The following is a 19,417-nucleotide window of genomic DNA, read 5'->3' on the forward strand; positions in this document are numbered from 1 at the left end:
TGTTTGTTTGTTTGTTTCCATTTTAAAAGCAATATCTGAGGAGCTAGTATCAAATATTTGCTTTATAGAGACAGGTTAAGCTACTGTCCTGGGAATTACTAGCCTTTGCTGCTGTCAGTCTATTTGGAGATATCAGCTAACCTCAGTGAGAAATATGAAGATGCAATAAAAATGAAGACACTTAGGTACTGCTTGGAGACTGCTGTGTGTTGATGTCCTTCAGATGATGCACAGTAATGTCTTTTTTTTTTTTTTTTTTTTTACAAAGAAAATTCCCTCATTGTAAAATGGGAATCATAACATTTTCTATGTCTCTGTTTCCTCTCCTCTGATGCACTTGCACATTGCTAAGAACAGCTGGAGCATCTTGGATCCTCTGGTTATACAGACAGTATTGTGGGTTTGAAAGTATCTCAATCAAAGTTTCTCATTAAAAATCCATCTTCAAATGCGTGAGTGAAATATTGCTATTTAACTCATTGAGCCTAAGGCTTGCAGAGTCCTTATGGATTAATGTTTCTGTTTAACTACAAGCGATGAAGAATTCAGTGGTAGTCAGCAGTTGTCAAATGATGTTCTCACTATGAAATCATGAGGCTCAGATTCTTCAGATCAACAAAATGCAAGTAAAAGCAAAACCTCGCTCTTTCTGAAGAGCAAAGTCCAAAGGCCAGTAGCTGGGTTTGTATGCTTTGTTTTTGACTTTTTTCTTAACAAATGCCAAATTTCCAAGGGTTAATATGCCAACCATTTGGAAGCTTCTCATGGAAATTGGTAGCCTCAGGTAACAGGAAAATTGAAGAACTTTGCACTGCTGAGAGAACATTGTGGTTTTTGGGTAAGGGTTAGCACAGCATCTGCTGTGAGCACCTGCGTATCGGAACTCTTGCCAAGAAAAACATTTTTTTAAAAAAGAGGGCTCTTAATGTGATAACATCCTGCAAAATGCAAAGAGTTTAATTGGAAAATAGCTATGACAGCCAAAGAATGATCATGTACTAATGTTAAAAACGTATATGCAAACAACTTTTAATGGAAGATTATCTATGCAGCAATCACAAAATTTGCTTATTGTTAATCAGCGTTCGGTGGATCAGTGATAACCGGGTTGCACACAGTATTTTAAGTGCGTTTGCACAGCAGCAGTTGATTGTGCCTGCACATCAGTATGTCTGAGGCTTTGTCTCGGTATTCTGAGCCGCCCTGCAATTAGGAAGCTCTACAGCTACACAATGCATTTCAGCCTGGCTGTTTGTGAGAGTGTTCTCTGCTTGACAAGTTTTGAAGTTGTGCTGAAATCTTAGAATCTCTTATCAATTAACTTGTTCATCTCAGTGCATCTCTGAGCTCAAGATGAGGATGATGGGTATTTAATGGCATTTGATAAAGTTAATTAAACTGAAGACTGCAGATCCTGGAAGAATAACTAAACAGTATAGCTTGTCTTTCCTGGAGTAAATATAACACAGTTATTAAGTGGAATCTAAATTCTATGGCTTACCTTCTTTTTTCCCTTCCCAATATTTCTGTCTGTAGTACTTGTGATCCATGTCAGTTTATGGAGCCTCATTGCATGTTGTTTATGAAGTTCATAAGATAAGATGAATCCCATGTCCAGATACAGCCCTGTAAAATTCACTGGCACAGTCTGTTCATTGGGAAGGTCTTAGACAATGGAAAAGCAAATTCCTAATTTGTTGTTAGCAGTTGTATCTCTTGCTATCTCTAGAAGCAAAAAATAATTAAAAAAAAAAAAAAAAAGAGGTCAACCTTTTTTAGCTGGACAGATCTGTTCATATCCAAACTCAAGCTATTCCAGAAATCTATACTTGAGAAGTGTTGTCATGTCTGTAGTATTATACTGATATCATAAAAAATGTGTAGTGTCTGTGTATGTCTTAAGTTTTATGTGGAATGGAAAGGACAGAAGAATGGTGTAGACTTCAGAAAGCTCTGAAGGAGTCTGAGAGAAACAAATGCAGTGACTGATTTATTCATTTCATAAACGTTTATGAGAACTGTGGAGGGAGAAGGACGAGTCCGTATATAAACTGTCTAATGCAATTGGGAAAAGAACAGACTCACCTGTTCTTTCATATCTCTTGTGAAAATGGAAACTGGTATTTATCCTGCCTGTCTGGACCTCTAAAGACACAGCCTTCAGCCAAAGCAGAAGACACTGCCTCACTTTAGAGGCTTCAAGATGTCACTCGCCCTCTTACTGGTTTCTTTGGGTACCTCAGAAAGAAACAGTGCTGATTTACTTTATTCATGTGATTCATTGTGGCTGCTGCAACTTCTCAGGGGGAAAAATAGTGTATATATATACCAGGGAGCTATGGTTGACAGAAAGACTTCAGGGAACATTAAAAGAGTGAGAAAAATACAAAATTATGATAAAATTTGGAAGAGAACAGAGCATTAGCATTTACTCTGTCTACCTTTAGATGTCCTTATGAATTTAGATCTTGACAGCACATTTCTTTCTAGATTTAATGGTTCCAATAAAGAGTACCCTGCTATTAGAATCATTTCATGGAGATTTCAATTGTCCTATTGCCATCAGGTTTTAGTGCTATCAAGTAGAAGAAATGCTATCAAACTAATGGGAAATTTTAACAATTGAATGGTACTAGCCATTTTACCACTTCAGCACTTTACTAACATGATTACTATCATTGAAAGTGTGGTAAATTTAATTGATCATCATCACTGATGCTGCTCTGTTTCATTTTCTGTTTTGTTCATTTGCTTTTTCGTTTGTTCAGGCTAATCAATGAACAAATTTGTTTGTCTGAATTCTTTTATCTGCTGACATTTCATAAGGGTGAATGTAGGAAAACAGTGAAATTCAAGTCAGCCCTGCTTTCACTGAATGTAAATATAATGAGAGGCTTCTCTGGTAAAGACTGGGTTTTGGATTATTTTGTTTTTTTAAAATCTGTTCCTGAGTTCACAATTGACTTCACAATTTTCCATTTTTTTTCCAGAGATAAATTTTGAGAATGTTTTGATTAAAATAGCATACATACTTCCACACTGCCATTTCTTGCATGAGTTAAAGGCAGACGGTGAGGGTATAGATGTAAAAAAAAAAAAAAAAGAAAAAAAGAAAAAAAGAAAAAAAAAATGGGATTAGGAGAGGCTGAGATCCATGCATACCGATTTGTGGTTCTTGAGGTTCATTCTAACTGTGGCAGTGCACGTGTAAAATATAATAGCTGGGCAAACAGACGATTTCTAATCATCAGTATTTAGAATTGAATGTAATCCCCAAAATAACTGTTTTGAGAGTTGTGATTGCACATATGTGTTATTCATGGGAATTACCCACTTAGGCCTCATTGGACTGCTGTACCTAGCAGGCACACTGCTGTAGTATGATGCTGCTAAAGGTTTTCTAAAGAACGACCATCATAACTTTTCAGCTTCTGATTCCTTCTAGGAGACCTGAGCAGATGTCTAAGAAGCAGGCTCTTCCCCAATACATATCAATTTTCTAGTGGAGGGAATGTATCTGTACTTAAATATTTCCCCAAATACAAAAGAAAAAGCATGAAAGCACTGAACCAGAATTTCCTGTAGCAAAGAAAGTGCATTATCTTGCTTTATATTTGGATTTCAGCTGAGTTCTGTGCTTCAACAAAATGAGCAATAGATTTATTTTCAATTATTAGGACAATTTAAGAACCAGCATTCATGTTTGCAAGCGGGAGTTAACAATGTACCATTCAGCTCAGCACTACACAGCCATAAAGGTGGTTGATTGATTGCTGCTGCATATTTAGGGAACTCGAGAAAACTGTGCCAGATTGAAGAAGAAGAGGGTAATAGCTGAGATGAACTAGAAAGCAGCTAAATCACTTTGTCAGCTCCTTAAAGAACGCATACAAAAGTCTTGGCTCACAGGGAGGTGTCTCTAACTTGGGAAGCTCCAGTTAAATATGGCCCTGAATTAAATCCAAACCACAGTCTGCTAACATGAAATTTCCGTTAAAAGTAGCATTCCCACAGCCCTACATCAGATTAAATTGTAGATAAGTGACATTGTTAAGTAGTTTGGCTTGTGGATTTAGGTTTGATTATAGACAGCGTGGCAGTAAAATTACAACACCGTTTCAAGAACAAATGAATTATGCATGCATTCATTTATTTGTTGTAAAACTTAGGAAGAACAGTTTGAGACAAACTTCTCTTTCAGGTGACTCAGGAAACAAAGCTGTATTGTAAGCACGCCATAAGCCACCTGTATTCTCTATTGAAATATAATTCCCACTCCCCCACTGTGATAGGAGATTGCAAATGCATTTCCATCTGGGGTGCCCTTTAATTCATTAGTCAGCAGTTTCAAAACTGGGGGTCATATTATAGACTATTCTTGGGATAGATCTCAGAAGAAATAAAATTCTGAAACTTCCTTCTATTTTAAGGAGTATTTCCTCCTAATAATCTGATTAGTTATTCAGCCTTTAGGAATCCATCCTTTTTCCCCTAGATATTCAGTAAAAAGGCATTTACCTTACATAATTCTAGGTGTGAACTCAGTAAGAGATAACAAAAAAAAAAAATACTGAGCTGAGAACTCTTTCTTGGTGACAGCTGTAAATGCAAATAATTCTCCTTAAGTAACTTCTCTTCCAGGAGAAGGATGTGACTCCGGATAGCAGGCTGCTGAGGAGAGTGAGGGAAGCTGCACTGCGGACTGAAAACCTCTCTCCTTTTATACATATGAAAACTGCCACCTCTCTCACTGACTTTTTTCTTGCCCTTGCCATCTGCAATACAGTCGTGGTCTCCACAACTACTGAGCCAAGACAAAGGGTAATCTAACTTTGATTAACTATTCAAGGGAAATTAATTATGCTTGCATTTAACAACATAGAGCAGTGTTCAGTGAAACCTGAGCAATGGTTATTTTGGGCACTCTTCTCTAGTTCTTTTACCTTTTGTGTAGTGTGTACCATCTCACTGCCTACGTACATCCCTACCCAACAAGGCTCTTTATGTTTGATGGATAGCTATGACTACCATGCTATCTGCACTTTCCCTTTTAGATTTAATATTACATTTACTGTAATAAATATGCTGAATGTACTGGGTTTTCTCTTATCTCTCAGGCCGTTAACAGAATCACAAGAGTCTTGATTCCATCTCTACTTCAGAGGCAGAGACACAAATCACCATCAAATTTGGATGTCACTTCACAAACGACTCCTCTACAGATTTCCCCAACACAGTTAAATAGAAGAAAAAAAAAAACATTGCAGCTCTTTTTTATTAATGTCACTTAGATGCCAAGAAATATGTTGAGGTTTTGGAAAATATCTTGTAGCTCACATTTGTTTATTTTTAACCATGGTAAACAAAGATTTTCTCATAATTTCTAGGTTACAGTCCCACCACCAATAAAACCCTCAGGAATCACCCTGGAGAAGATTCATCAGATATTTCAGCGGCTGAAACTAGTAAGCCTTAGCCAGTCTTTTTCATCTTCTCAGTCTAGTTCAGACCTAGGAGCTAGCTTCAGTGCAAAGAACACAGAGGAGCATCTTGCCACGCTGGATTGCTGTGACAACGATGACAGCTGCTGTGACAGCAGTAGGGGCGCTGGGCTCCAGGACAAGAGCAGCACAGACATTGGCAGTGCTTCCTTGGATGAGGTTTTTCAGTCCGTTTCTCACGGAACTTTGCCAACAGACTTTTGCTATGAGGCTGAGAGCCCAGATGAGGCAGCACTTGTCTATGCTGCCCAAGCATACAGTTTTACTTTAGTGTCCCGGACTCCCGAACAGGTGACAGTACGGTTGCCACAGGGCACACTTCTAACTTTTGATATTCTCTACACTTTGGGATTTGACTCAGTAAGGAAAAGGATGTCTGTAGTGGTGAGACACCCTCTGACCAAGGAGATCATTGTCTACACAAAAGGAGCTGACTCTGTTATAATGGACTTGTTGGAAGACCCTGGCAAAGGTAATTAGTCAAAGAGCTATTTCTGTTGTGTCTCCTACACAGAGGCATAAGAAGTCTGCAGTACCCTTTTTTTGCATGAAATATTATATCTAGGCATCAGGAGTATAAAAAAAGAACAAGCTCTCCATGGTGTTATCCTTGCAGATCAGAACTGAGGTGCTTATTTAACCTGAGGAGTGCTGAGAATATGGAATGGGCTAATTAAAATTCACTGACGATGCTAACCCATGTGGATTGTGTACTCTGCAATAATACTGTCATAAGGAGCTGACCATGGTATTTTAGCTTGTCAGCAAGAGTGCTATAACATTAAAAAACAAACAAACAAAAAGCAAGTAATGTAATCTTAAAGGATCCTTACTGAGCTTTTGGTTTATGCAACCCACAGCTACTTGGAAGTGAATTGCTGTTACAATGAAGTCCTGTTTTCACTAATGTCCACCCTTAGGTCATTAAGTCTGAAACGATCTGTGCTTAACATATGGAATATTTTCCTTGTATTTCACAGCTGATACTAATGCAGAGAGGAGAATGAAAAGAATAAAAGACAAAACACAGAAGCATTTGGACTACTATGCACGTGATGGCCTCCGAACTCTTTGCATAGCTAAGAAGGTAAGAAGGCATTCCCTAATGTTTGCAGTTTTTATCTGTATGTCATTAGATTTATTAGAAAAATGCAGTAGTTATAATGCTTTGTTCCTTGCAAAACAAGACTGAGCACATTTTATGTCCCTCCCTTTGATTGCTCTGCATTCTTTTTCTTCTCTTTTTCTCCAGTGTTTGGCCAGTTTAGGCAGAGAATGGATTCTTCATCAGCCTCAATGCATTCATTTCTGTTTATCCTGTGGTAACTCTAGGTGACCTTCTCTAGCACAGATTCCAGAAAAGAAACAGAAAGTCCATAAGAAAGGCAACCTTCTGTTTTACTTGGCATTCAGCTTTCCAAAATCTTGTTCTCAGCCTGGGTCAGTGCATTTTAGCCTGATACAGAAGGTGTCTGAGCAATAAATGGGTCATATTCAAACACTCGAGAAATGTGGAGTAATCTTCAGAATCTGTGCTCCAGTCCAGACTCTGAGCTGAGGGCTGTGGGAACAGCAGTTTCTGTAGGCCATGTTTTTAATACTTAGCTCCCGCATGCCTTACTCATTGCTACCTGTTTCTGCAATCTTAAATTGAAAAAGTTTGTGTTGTTCTGAAGGCAGCAGAGTACCATAACAATCCAGGAGTTAAGTCTCACAATCCAGAGTGTCTGCATCCTTCTTCTCTTATTTAAATTTAAAATGAGTTCTGCTTAAATTGTATTATGCAGATCTTGAGTGAGGATGACTTTCAGAAATGGGCCAATTTTCGTCAAGAGGCAGAAGCTGCAATTGACAACAGAGATGAGCTGCTAATGGAGACAGCACAGCATCTGGAGACCAAACTCACCTTGCTGGGTAGCTAAAAATATGAATTGTCATTGCATGAAGTATCACTTGCTCTTCTCTGATATTCTTGGCAATCAGACAGACAACAGCTTATGCTAGTTTATATCAAAATGGCTTCCTCTGAGGTTTGAAAATCTCAGGGCAAGAGTACACAATCCAGTGATGGTGTTTAAACAAGTTCTTACGCATTTTGAGTAGCAGTAACTTTGAAAAGGTGTACTGAAACTTTCATGTGGCATGAGCAAAGAACATGTTCATCAGATGTTACTGCAGCTCTGCTGACATGACAGATAATGAAGTTCCCATAACTTGATAGCATTGGTGTCCTCAGATAAACCTATAAAATGTTATATATTGAGTTTATTTTTGAGCACAAATTCCTAGGGAATTTCTATTCTAGAACTGCATTATAAAAAATGGTAACTGCACAAAGGCATTCTTGCTAGCAAATTCCTGCCGTCGTATCACTGTCATGTTTGCTTTCTGAATTTTGTAAAATAGTGATATTTCATGTTAAAAGTTACCTCTCTGGTACTTGTGCATCATCCAACTCTGTAGTATCTTATCCACTTTCACCTTATTCTGTTAAATTGCAGAGCATTTCAGTGCTTTTTTTCTTCATTTTTCCAAATATTTTGGTCTTTAAGACTTTGGTTTTCAGATTCACCCCATTCTCATCTTTCTCTGCATACAATCTTTCCCCATACTTTGTTATCCTGAATTTCTACGATTGAAAACTAGTGGCATTATGACTTCTCATAATCTCTGCAATGATTTTAAAAATTAAAGTAATAACATTAAATGCCATAAGCAGAATGACGTAAGAAGTAATGTAGGTCTTGTCAGAATCTGTTACCTTTGCCGACTCTAAAGGCTCTGTGTGCATTCATACTTCATTTCACAAAAACTGTTATTTTAGCTTGAATCAATATCTATAACACACCATGTTTATAGCATCTCCAAACTGACCTCTAGTGGAAGAGATAAGAAGAAGAGTATTTTAACATTCAGGTGGTGATTTGGGTCTCGGATGAGTGTGGCATCTGTTTTTTAAGTTTGCACATTTTAAAGAAGAAAACTTGCTGTACCTTTGCTTTTCCCTTTGATGAGTGGAGCCTCTAACTTGGCAACAGGATAGCATTCATTTAAATAGCCAAAGTTCATCTTTCCTGGTTGCTTATATGGGGCTTGATGCAGTACTTTAAAAATGCATATGGTGTAATTCCTCTGCCAGTACATTGTCATTTTGGATTATTAAGAAGCAAAGAAATGCATTGTTCTAGCATCAAGTAAAATGAAGAGCCAGAATTTGATTGATGACAGATTTAGGTCTTAATCCAAATGCAGATTTTGTGCCTGCGTGCTTATTTGCCGGACAGTACATTGATTCAACTCTTTATAAGCTCAGGATAATAACTGAATCATTTTTCTTTAAGAAAAAGAAAGCAAGATGCTTTCCAAATGAAAGAAAATCAGTTCACGTCGTCTTCTCCTGTTTGCCCAGGAGCAACAGGGATTGAAGATCGGCTGCAAGATGGAGTGCCTGACACTATTGCAGCGCTTCGAGAAGCTGGGATACAGATCTGGGTGCTGACAGGAGACAAACAGGAAACAGCAGTTAACATTGCATATTCCTGTAAGCTCCTGGACCAAAGGGACACTGTCTTCACCATTAACACAGAAAATAAGGTGAGTGCAGAGAAATAGAGAGTGCTGTCTCTCCGTTTCTTCACAGCTTGCAGCTTGACACTGTTCTGCTTTAGGCTGCAATCACCACAAGAAAACACAGCTAAGTCAATGAAACTGCATTAGGCCATATACTCTCCAGACTGCATGTAACAGGATGAGCTGGAACACAGGACGTGTATAATTTAGTTCACTTAAAATAAAACGAGTTTCCCAAATAAAATCTATCTTTTCTAAAAATGACCTCTCTAGTGAGAATAATATACAGTTGTGATTCCTTATACATGCAGACCTGACAAATGCTGTGTCTGATTCCTTAATAGCATTGATAGTTATCTTTTCACATTACAATGGAAATTTCAGCTGCAGTGGTATTATAAATCCAGGTGATATCTGTAGGAATTTGGGCTTTTGGAAAGTACTTGCATGAGTCACTCTGGGAAAAAAATAAAAAAAATAAAAAAAGCAGGTGTAGATTTAATGAAATTCAGAACTTTTTAGTTGGATGTTCCCAAATAGGATTAGGCTGAACAAAAGTGTCTTTTTGAGTAAGCAACATTTCACCTTCTCACATAGTTAGACATAGTTCTTGTGGAGCGGTTGAAGAAGCAGTGACTTTATTGACACTCCTTTGTGGCAAGCTTAGTTGTAGATGTGCACAGATATTCCCTGAATTTCCTTGGGCAACAAGAAGGTCAGATGGTGGGAAAGGCAAACATGCTCCGAAATGGAAGTAATCAGTTGAAGGGCATTACTGACAGCTCCTGTGGCTCATGAAAATACAGAGAACTATCAGTAGTGCAATCTATGGCTACTCCTAAAACCACCTGGACAGAGAAGAGAAATAGAGAAACTTTCAGCAAAGTTAGATGCCATTAAGGACAGTGAGGATTAAATGCTTTAGAAAAACAGCTCTTGCTTTTGCAGATTTTGAAGCAACATTAGTAAGGTACCTGGGAAACCATCGCTTTCAGCAAGTGGGATGTCCACTACAGTGCACAGCTTCATGTCTCTTTGCTCCAAGCCTCCTGGCAAGGCAGATGGCTTTGAGAGGCAGACTTAGGGATGAGCAAGTTCAAGCACTGTGGCTCAGCTAGAACCAATTGCAAAGGGGAAGCCAGTCTTTACCATTTCTAGTGTCCAGAAGGCCATCTGTGCTGTCCTCATCCTTATTTTGTAGTCAGTGCTCTCTTACCTACCCATGTGCTGTGAGGGGCAGCATGGTGCTGCTCTGTTCTCTTTGTGCAGTGTACACTGTGAGCCACACTTAGCAGCAATGAGAGCTGTGGTGAGAAAAGCCTTTTTGTAGGTAGAAGGTCAAAGGGAGAAGGCAGGGCTTCTTTCTGGGCTAGGCAAATCACTTGTCATGCTTTCCTCCATTTTTCTCCCCATAGAAGATAGATTCCTAATCCAACCTTGATTTTCTCCATAAAGCTATTGTGAGATAATTAAATAATGTTAAAATACTGACTGTTTTTCTTATGATAGGCAATTGTATAGAACAGTTAGATGGCCTACTTTCTAGCTTCTTTTGTCTGCAGCTTGTAGCTCTCCAAAAAGGAATAAAATCCTATGCAAATGTCTCTCTCTTTTAATGTCACGGAAATAGGGAAACACACAAAGATGATATGGAATTTGGCACGGAATGCATTCCTTGCTTCAATGTGTAATTTCATTTGATACGCGTATCTGCTTTAACGGAAGGCAGAATGAATATATTTAGGATGGAAATTAGAAGATGGTTTCTGTCAGAGGAGGGATGCTGCGAGCAGCACCGCCCCACCTCCAGGAAACAGTTACTTGTGCCCACCTACAGCACCCGGCAGGGCCATCAGGCTGGGATGCATGCTGCATGCACATAGATGCTTGCATGAATATATTCAAATGGTTCGTGGTGGTTCAAAATGAAGCCAAGGGTACAGGTTCTGGGAAGCTTTCTGATAGCTGCTGTGGGGGAAGACAAATGATATCAGCAAAGGTCCTTTCACAAAATCCCGTTAATTTTGATCAAGTTAACTCTTAAACAAAATATCCATTGAAATACAAAGTGTTTGATGGGGGCTAATAGAAGATGATAGCTGAAGTGAATTTAGGTGGAAAATACCACAGTGCTTCTTTGTACCTATGGGTAATTTTCTACTACCAGAAATTCATCTTTGTTCATGCCCAAGTTCTTCCCCTGCAGGATTCCAAATTCAAGAGGTTGAAATATTTTAGCATCTTTGCCTGTTTTTCATTTTGCTGTCTGAATCAATTTTGAGCACTGCATCAAGAAATCCCAATCTTTTATGCTGTGCCAGATAATTTTACCCAACCTTTTCTAGTGCTGAGGAAGATGTGAGGCTTAACAACAAGAGGAGACAATTGCAAGGGTAGCAGTTGGGGAACCACAGTGACAGTGGGAAAGGACTGTCTTTCCAGCCCTAAGCCCAGCAGCTTATTAAAATGCTGGAAATTAGCCATCTTCCAGTAAGATGCAACACAAACAGGCAGTTTGGAGGGATTCATTTAAAAATGAAAACCCCAGCAATCTTGGAATTTCCCATACAATTTTTGGTTTGCTCACAGATGGATGATGTCGCTTCAATATTTTTTTGAGATTTCAGCATGCAGGCTAGATGTAGCTCTTTATTAGGTGTCAGAGGAACATTTGATTCCAGAACCTCCCACTGAAGTGTAATTTAAATCTTGCAAACATCCTACACATCTACCTTATGCAACACAAAGTGAAAATAACGTTTCAGAACTGAGTCATCACTCAATAAAGCTGACAAAAAGGTAGGAAAAGGAGTGATTAGCTCCTCAGGTATTTGGTACTGTGCCACCGAAGGAGGACTTTTAGCACTAACAGGCAGCAAAATAACTTTTAGATCATTGTGGTGTCTTTTTGATAGTGGTTCACCAAATTGGGAGATCTGTAGGGGAGCAGTGAAAGTGCCTCCATCAATCAGTATGGGATGCTACATCCACTCAGGCTGTGTGCATGTGGAAAGGGGCTCTGATCCAAAATGAGGCAAATTTGCTAATAGGGAAAGGCTTAGCCTGTGTCTGAGGCAGAGAACTGTGTAATACAAAGCTTTATTTCTGTCCCTTTGACTCAGACCTGATTTGTGACCTAGAAAAGGCCAAACTGTCAAAGTTACTAATTTGGAACAGCTGAACCTCTTGTTTCTCTGCCATCATTTATTTCTGATGGAAGCAAGAGCTGGACTATCTCAAATAATTCACATCAGAGCTTGTTTTAAAAAATCACCTTTAACAAAATTTTATTTTTCTTTCTGAGCTCTCAGCATTGCAAATAGAAATATGTCCTCCTGAAGGGAGCTTATTTTCTGTTTTGAAGTAATTTCTTCTCATAGTTAACTACCTGATAAGATGTGCAGTGTTTTCACTGAAGGATTTGATGTCATCACTGGAATAATCTCCAATCTGATGAATTAGTGCCTTTCTCAGTCAGTTTTCCCCAATGTTCATCTGATAGGCTCCAACCCACTGGCACGATTATACAAACACACACTTTGTAAGGTGCTGTGCTGTGAAGGGAGATAGAGATAACTATTTCTAGCAACACTTCTGTTTTCTCACAGGAAACTTGTGAATCGCTCTTGAATTTAACCTTGGAAGAAGTGAGGAAGAGCTATGAGGTTGAAAAACCACAGAGGAAACTTTTTGGCTTTATCCCAACGTCTTTACCAGTCTCTGAGACGCCCGGCCCTGAATTTGGGCTGGTGATCGATGGAAGGACGCTGGACATCATCCTGCAGGGAGGTCTGGAGGAGCGGTTCCTGGAGCTGGCGCGGCTCTGCCGCTCGGTGCTGTGCTGCCGTTCCACCCCTCTGCAGAAGAGCATTGTGGTCAAGCTGGTGCGGAGGCAGCTCAAAGTGATGACCCTGTCCATAGGTACCAGTCTTTGGAATCTTACAGCAGAAAGAGGGAAGCGGGTTCTTTCCCTGTGAGTTATGAAAATGTATGGAATGTGTACACTGCGTGAGCTACTTCTAACTCCCCTTGGATAGACGCAGTGGAAAACAAGTACTGAATAGTCTTTCCTGACCAATAAGCATATGGAAGTCCTCCTTTAGCTTCCAGTACAACCCCCATTTGAACAAGATGAAAGCACTCCGTGTTCCGTAACTCCCAGTAGTTCCCCTTCAAGCACAGCACTGCAAACATATGTACACATTCCCCGTGGAATCCACTCACCTAGGGAAGCAAAGCAGTCAGAAATGGTTACTGTTTTGTGTTTTCACAAAGGCCTTTTCCTGTCAGATTTTCCCAGCTGGTGAAAATAGCATTATTCCCAGAGTAGCATTAAACACCGACTCCTTTGCTTTTTACCTTCAAATAATGTGAAATGTGTTGAGTTTCCTGCTCACTGTTGGTAAGTGATCCCGCTAAAATCCTTGCAGAATTGATTTTTATGACTTAAAACTAAAAAGTACATCTCTGTGGACCAACAAGGCATATCAGAAAAGGAAGAGCCTGGTGTATATTAAATTTCTTGCTTTGCCTCAGATTTCAAAATACAAAATTTCAGCCTTCCACTCCATTTCATTTGCTTTACCAGGTAACCTAATTCACAGTCTCCACATTGCAGGCAATCATTGCTGTTTCTTTCCATGGAAATTTGGTTATGTATTCAACATATTGCTAAAAGTTGAAAGGAGCAGAATAACTCCTGAAATTGGCTTGTTACGTTGTCAACTGCAATAAAATTTGTCATATAATTCAAAGAGTTCAGTGAAATAGGGTGCTGCAAAGCATGTTGTTGAGCATATGGAGTTCACCAAGCAGAAATGTACAAAATAGTGCAGATGTAGATGGTGTCTGGGTGTCCGTGCCACCAGCCAAGCTGGTTCCAGTGCCAGGCTGAGGAGGATGTTCCAACCAAGATCAGAACCTAAAGGTCACAATTGCTTGATGCCATCAGTTACCCTAATGAAGATGCATGGTACAACACAATAGCCTACATTTAACAGCACAGCTGTGTTTATTTTTTGTTGGTTTTTTTTTTTAGCTTTACCATAGTCATGTTAAGCACCCTTTCTTGTGCCTTTTTTGTTCACTTCTGTCTTCCCTTTCTAGGTGATGGTGCAAATGATGTAAGTATGATTCAAGCAGCTGATGTTGGAATTGGAATATCTGGCCAAGAAGGCATGCAGGTATCCCGTCAGTTTACTTCCTCTTCTCTTTTGTCAAACAGGTTCTTGCTCATTAATAAGTTTCATAGCAGCCCTGTATTCTGAGTACCACAGGTTGGCATTATTGCTGTCATAAAAGAATATGCAGTCCATAATTGCGAGTCCAGATAAAAAAGAGAGATTGAGCCAACAATTAGCATTCATGGAGAAATAAGTATTTGCTCATAAGCCTGGAAAATTAACAGATGCCTGTCCACTTTTAAGTTAGCATCTGGTCTCTGAACAGGCTCTGCTATAGCATTTTCAGATTTTGTTGATTTTCAGTGTTTTCTGCCTCAGATTCTTTGCCACATATCCCCACTTCTTCTTCTCATCAGATGGAGAGTTCTGCAGATAAAGAAATTTCTCAATTATTTTTATTACAATGTGCAATAGTAGAAAATTGTTTCAAAGTCCATATACAGATTCCATCTCACTGGATGGGAGAAAAAGATAGATTGTAAAGTAACTTCTGTTCTCTTTAATGAAGGCTGTGATGGCTAGTGACTTTGCAATATCCCGATTCAAGCATCTCAAAAAGCTGCTTCTCGTCCATGGGCATTGGTGTTATGCTCGCCTGGCAAAGATGGTGATTTACTTTTTCTACAAAAATGTGGTAAGATGATTAAAATTCTGGAAGCTTTCATCCTAGCAATAGCTAATTAAAAGAGTGCTTTAGGTTTGTTTTTTGAAGACACTGCTCTCTTTTTATTTTTTTTTTTAATGAAACTGCAATTCCTTTCTCTCCACTTTGCAGAAGTTTAGGGTTTGCTATTTCCATCTTAGTAATGTACTGCATAAAGAATAGAGAAAAATATGGAATCTAAGTATCCATTGAAATAGCATTATTCCATGGGGAAAAAGGAACTCAAGGTTTTGTAATTCTATATAGCAGTTCAAGAAACTTTATTAATAATACCCATGAGTTTCAAAATAAAATTTGCATAAGGAGCAGCAGATTATTAGTGCTAGAATGCAGAAGATGACTCTGCACTAAGAAACGATTGCCTGTGAAACCTGATTTTTTTTGCATTTAATTTGATAGGAACCACTTGCAAGCAATGATGCAGTCATATCTGGCATTTTTATTAAAAATTTAATGTATATGCAAATTAATGGCGCATTGAAGAATAATGTAAAGTGGATAAAACTGACAGCAGTACAGTTTCTGCAAGACTGTGCAAACAAGTCTATCTGACACGAAATGTACTCTGAGCATGAAAGACTATTTACTAAGAATTCAAAGCATCCATATTTTATTTTTTTATATATAATTTTGAATAAGGATTATGTCCTGTCAGTGTTAACACTTGTAATGGAAATGGAAAATTTTCTTTTTCTTAACTGGGCACCCTTTCACAGTTCAAAGGAAATTGCAATGTGAAAAAGCCCTCCAGACCAGGATGCTGCTGTTCTATTATCTCTTTGGTACCATTAGGGAGCAGGAGGCCTTTGATTCCATACTGACAGCAAGCCTGTAAAAGGATTTTAAAGTCTGGCACTCAGAGCTGTGGACAATTTGTTTAATTATTCTCCAGTATTTTCTTTAAGAAACCTAACAGCTTTTATAAAGCTGTATCATAGTGGGTCAGTGTGAAGCAGTCCCTTAAGATATACTGCTTTATGGAACAACACACAGAGATGTCTTCTGAAAGCACCTTTAACTAAAATAATGTATTCTTTGGAAATTCTTAACTACCAGTGTGCTGCATAAGCTTCTTTGATGGGACTATGGGAGGTGTAAACTACCTGTACATTGCAAACTAAAGGGTCCACATGAGCTTTCAGAGTAGGGAATAATGAGGTGGGAGAGGGAGAAGAGCATAAAGGAGAAGCCACAGGAAATGTGCATCTCCACTGCCTTCACGACCCAAGGAGAAAATACATCAGCGTGAAGGGATGTGCTTTTGCACATATGAGGAACAACAGTTCAGCTTGTAACAGAGCATTGGGTTTGTACTTGCTTCTCCCACAGAGCTACGTCAACCTGCTCTTCTGGTACCAGTTCTTCTGCGGGTTCTCAGGCAACACAATGATAGATTATTGGCAGATGATTTTTTTCAATCTTTTCTTCACCTCGTTGCCCCCTCTGGTCTTTGGAGTTCTGGATAGAGATGTTTCTGCAGAAACACTACTGAGCTTGCCTGAGTTATACAAGAATGGGCAGAATTCAGAGGTATGTCTTGATACTTGAATAACTGCTTGGTAATCCAAAAGATGACATTGTTTTTGGTTTTGTGAGAAGGGAGAGAATCGTTTCAGACTCAACTGGAACCAAATTATCTATTTATATATTCTATTTTACTGATATCCACAAAAAGAAGGGTTAATTGTAACTATCAGAAGAGCTCCTAAGGAATATACAACTGAAGTTTCATCTTGGGAGTAAGTAGGGTGCTTGTTCGTGGTTGGAAGATGTAAATGAAAAGGTTTATTCTGCCATTAAATTTATTGAGCAATCTGATTTGGTACGAGTTTGCTGCATTATAATAAATAAAGTGATATACTAGTGAATCAGACCTGTATTTGTTGTTTCTGACATGAAGAAAAGATGATGGAGCAAATAAGTGTGTGTGTATTATATGTAAACACACCATATATAGAAAAAAAAATCCAAATGACAAAAAAAAATGAGTGAATCCAAATGACAAAAAAAGAATGAGTGATTAAAAAGAGAAATATAACAAATGTAGGTTGAAGTAGTTTGGCTGGTTCCTGATTAAACTCTGCTGAGATTTGGTGTTTCAATCAGTCTCAACGTACAGAAAAAAGCTGTCTTTAAAAGACTGCAGCACACTGAAAGGAAATGTAAACACTTAAATCAATGAACAGCTAGACTTTTATTTTCTACTCTTGCGTTCAGAAACAGACCTGTTAGATATATAAAGGTTTATGTCGGAGTTAGGTGTTCAGGTTGTTCCAATCCAAAGGTGTTCCATTTATTTACTTCTTTTACTTTAAACTGTCAGAAATGGTAATGCTCAGGAAATATATGTGTAAGACTATATTAAGCTTTTTCCTCATATTGTTTGTCAGTTTTAGAAAACTGGTCTAATCTCTGTATGCTTGTGACAAATGCATCTATTTACATATGTGTGTGTGAGAGAGTGTGTATACACAGTGAAACATATTCCCAAATTGTCTTAATATTTTCAATTGGAAATTATAAAAATGAAAATGAGCAAAATTTGATGTGTTCTTTGTTATAGATCACGAAATTGCAGGAATTAGGAACTGTTCCTATCTCTCCTTCTCATAGTAGTTGTTTTCTTTATCATGGACTGTGTTTTTTATCACTGACAAGTACTTTGGGGTTCACATCATGTTTGGTAATGTTTTGAAAAATCTAGTCAAAGGAGTGCAGAATGTGGTGATTTTTGTAGGACTTCCCTTCTTAAGAACTCTTGAACCTCACATATGTCATTGTGAAGAGGTCATTATTTCTGAGTTGACATTGTCTGCCTTGAAACAGTAGGACCTTTCCTTCTGTCACTCCCAGAATGTTCGTGGCATCACATGTCTCTAGATAAATTTAAATACATCTTGCAGTCAAATTAAAATGGTACAAAATAGATGCATCAAGGGAAGGATCCTTAAAACAAATTAACTTCATCCAACTGTACAGGAAGAGCTGTTTTTGAAAAAGAATTTGAGGAAAGGGATCCTGTGGGGAAGGATGGAAGCAGTGATTGTGTTCCACTTACAACTGACTGGCTAATCTTCCCAGTAATCTTACTGTCTAGTTAACAAAGAGAAAATGTCTGTTCAGGGATAAGTCTTAGCTTTAAATCACCTGTTCAAGAGGCATTTGCTCGTGAAGGGAGACCAGTTAGCTATAATGAGTAGCTGAGCAGAAGAAAAACAAACAAATATGTCTGCAGGACAGATCAGAAATGTGCGTGCCATCATAATGACTGTTGTCTGTAAACTCCTACAGATATACAAGCTGTCGACTTTTATTATTACAATGTTGGATGCCTTCTATCAAAGCCTCGTTTGCTTCTTTGTCCCCTATTTGGTAAGTACACAGGGGTCATTCATATCCTCAGTCTCCAATCCTCTGTGAAAAATAGAAAAGAAAAAAAAAAAAAAAAAGGAAAGCTATCTTCTAAAAAGTCAAGGTTCAACACAATCTACTTGCCTCTTTTCTAGGCGTACAAGGATTCCGACATCGATGTGTTTTCCTTCGGAAACCCCATCAATACTGTTTCCCTCCTGACCATCCTCCTGCACCAGGCTCTAGAAATGAAAACATGGGTACGTGTTTGGCCTGTCCTATCCACATGACTTTTTTTTATTTTCTAAATATAATAGTTTGTATAGACACAGAGTTTTCTTTCAGAGTCTTTTACATTAATTCTGCGTCAGAAAAAGAAAATAACATATGCAGTGAGACTTCACAATATGTCAGAATTTATTATTAGCCTCGGGGTAATAGCTTTGTAAGTGTAGAAACAAAATGCACTTCTGCTTTGCTTTTGGACTGGACAGTCCACCATTTTACATATTTCAGTAACATGAGCAAGACACGTTACTTCAAGAACTGTAACAGTTGTCACTATTGTCTCATAAATTAATTTCCTGGTATTTGGCCTGCACTCTTCAAGAGGATGGATCTATTGGGTATCTGCTTTCTAGTCTTTTTTTTGTGTACTGTCTTGTACTAAGAGTCAGTGCCTCAAATGTATTATGGTCGTTTTGTGGTCATTTTGTTCTTACAGACACTGTTCCACTGGATCACAATAATTGGGAGCGTGGTAATTTACCTTGTCTTCTCTCTGATCTACAATGCTGTGTGCGTGGCCTGCAACCCTCCCACCGACCCCTACTGGATAATGGAGAAACAGCTTTCAGAGCCCACTTTCTATTTAGTGTGTCTTATCACCCCAACCATCGCACTCTTGCCAAGGTTTGAGCAAAGCACTCTTCTTCTCAGTTTTCATTTTGTAAATTTGTAGGCATTTGAGTGAAATAGCAGTAAGAATGCCTATAGAGAGGAGATATGTGAGGCACTCGTGTTGTGCAGAGATAGGTTGTTGGTCTGGAAGTCAGAAACTTGGGTTCTACTTTCTGGTTCATGAATCATTAATTTATTCAGTCTCATAACCCTAGATAAGTCACTTACTGCCTTCATTTTCCCATCAG

General features: G+C 38.6%; 1 protein-coding gene across 4 annotated transcripts in view; it reads left to right on the top strand.

The window, feature by feature from the left end:
• ATP10B (ATPase phospholipid transporting 10B (putative)) overlaps window positions 1–19,417 on the top strand; it is a 63,166-nt gene that overhangs the window by 39,080 nt on the left and 4,669 nt on the right. For all 4 annotated transcript variants that reach the window (XM_090150837.1, XM_090150836.1, XM_090150834.1 and 1 more), the window contains 12 exons: window positions 4,642–4,821; window positions 5,388–5,973; window positions 6,482–6,588; window positions 7,289–7,415; window positions 8,911–9,095; window positions 12,680–12,992; window positions 14,178–14,254; window positions 14,763–14,888; window positions 16,248–16,448; window positions 18,210–18,290; window positions 18,425–18,529; window positions 18,994–19,181. In XM_090150837.1, the coding sequence (XP_090006963.1) occupies window positions 4,642–4,821; window positions 5,388–5,973; window positions 6,482–6,588; window positions 7,289–7,415; window positions 8,911–9,095; window positions 12,680–12,992; window positions 14,178–14,254; window positions 14,763–14,888; window positions 16,248–16,448; window positions 18,210–18,290; window positions 18,425–18,529; window positions 18,994–19,181 (2,276 nt within the window). The remainder of the gene's footprint in view (window positions 1–4,641; window positions 4,822–5,387; window positions 5,974–6,481; window positions 6,589–7,288; window positions 7,416–8,910; window positions 9,096–12,679; window positions 12,993–14,177; window positions 14,255–14,762; window positions 14,889–16,247; window positions 16,449–18,209; window positions 18,291–18,424; window positions 18,530–18,993; window positions 19,182–19,417) is intronic.

This window comes from Phasianus colchicus, chromosome 15 (genome assembly GCF_987193195.1).
Source record: "Phasianus colchicus chromosome 15, bPhaCol1.hap1.1, whole genome shotgun sequence".
Classification (NCBI taxonomy): domain Eukaryota; kingdom Metazoa; phylum Chordata; class Aves; order Galliformes; family Phasianidae; genus Phasianus; species Phasianus colchicus.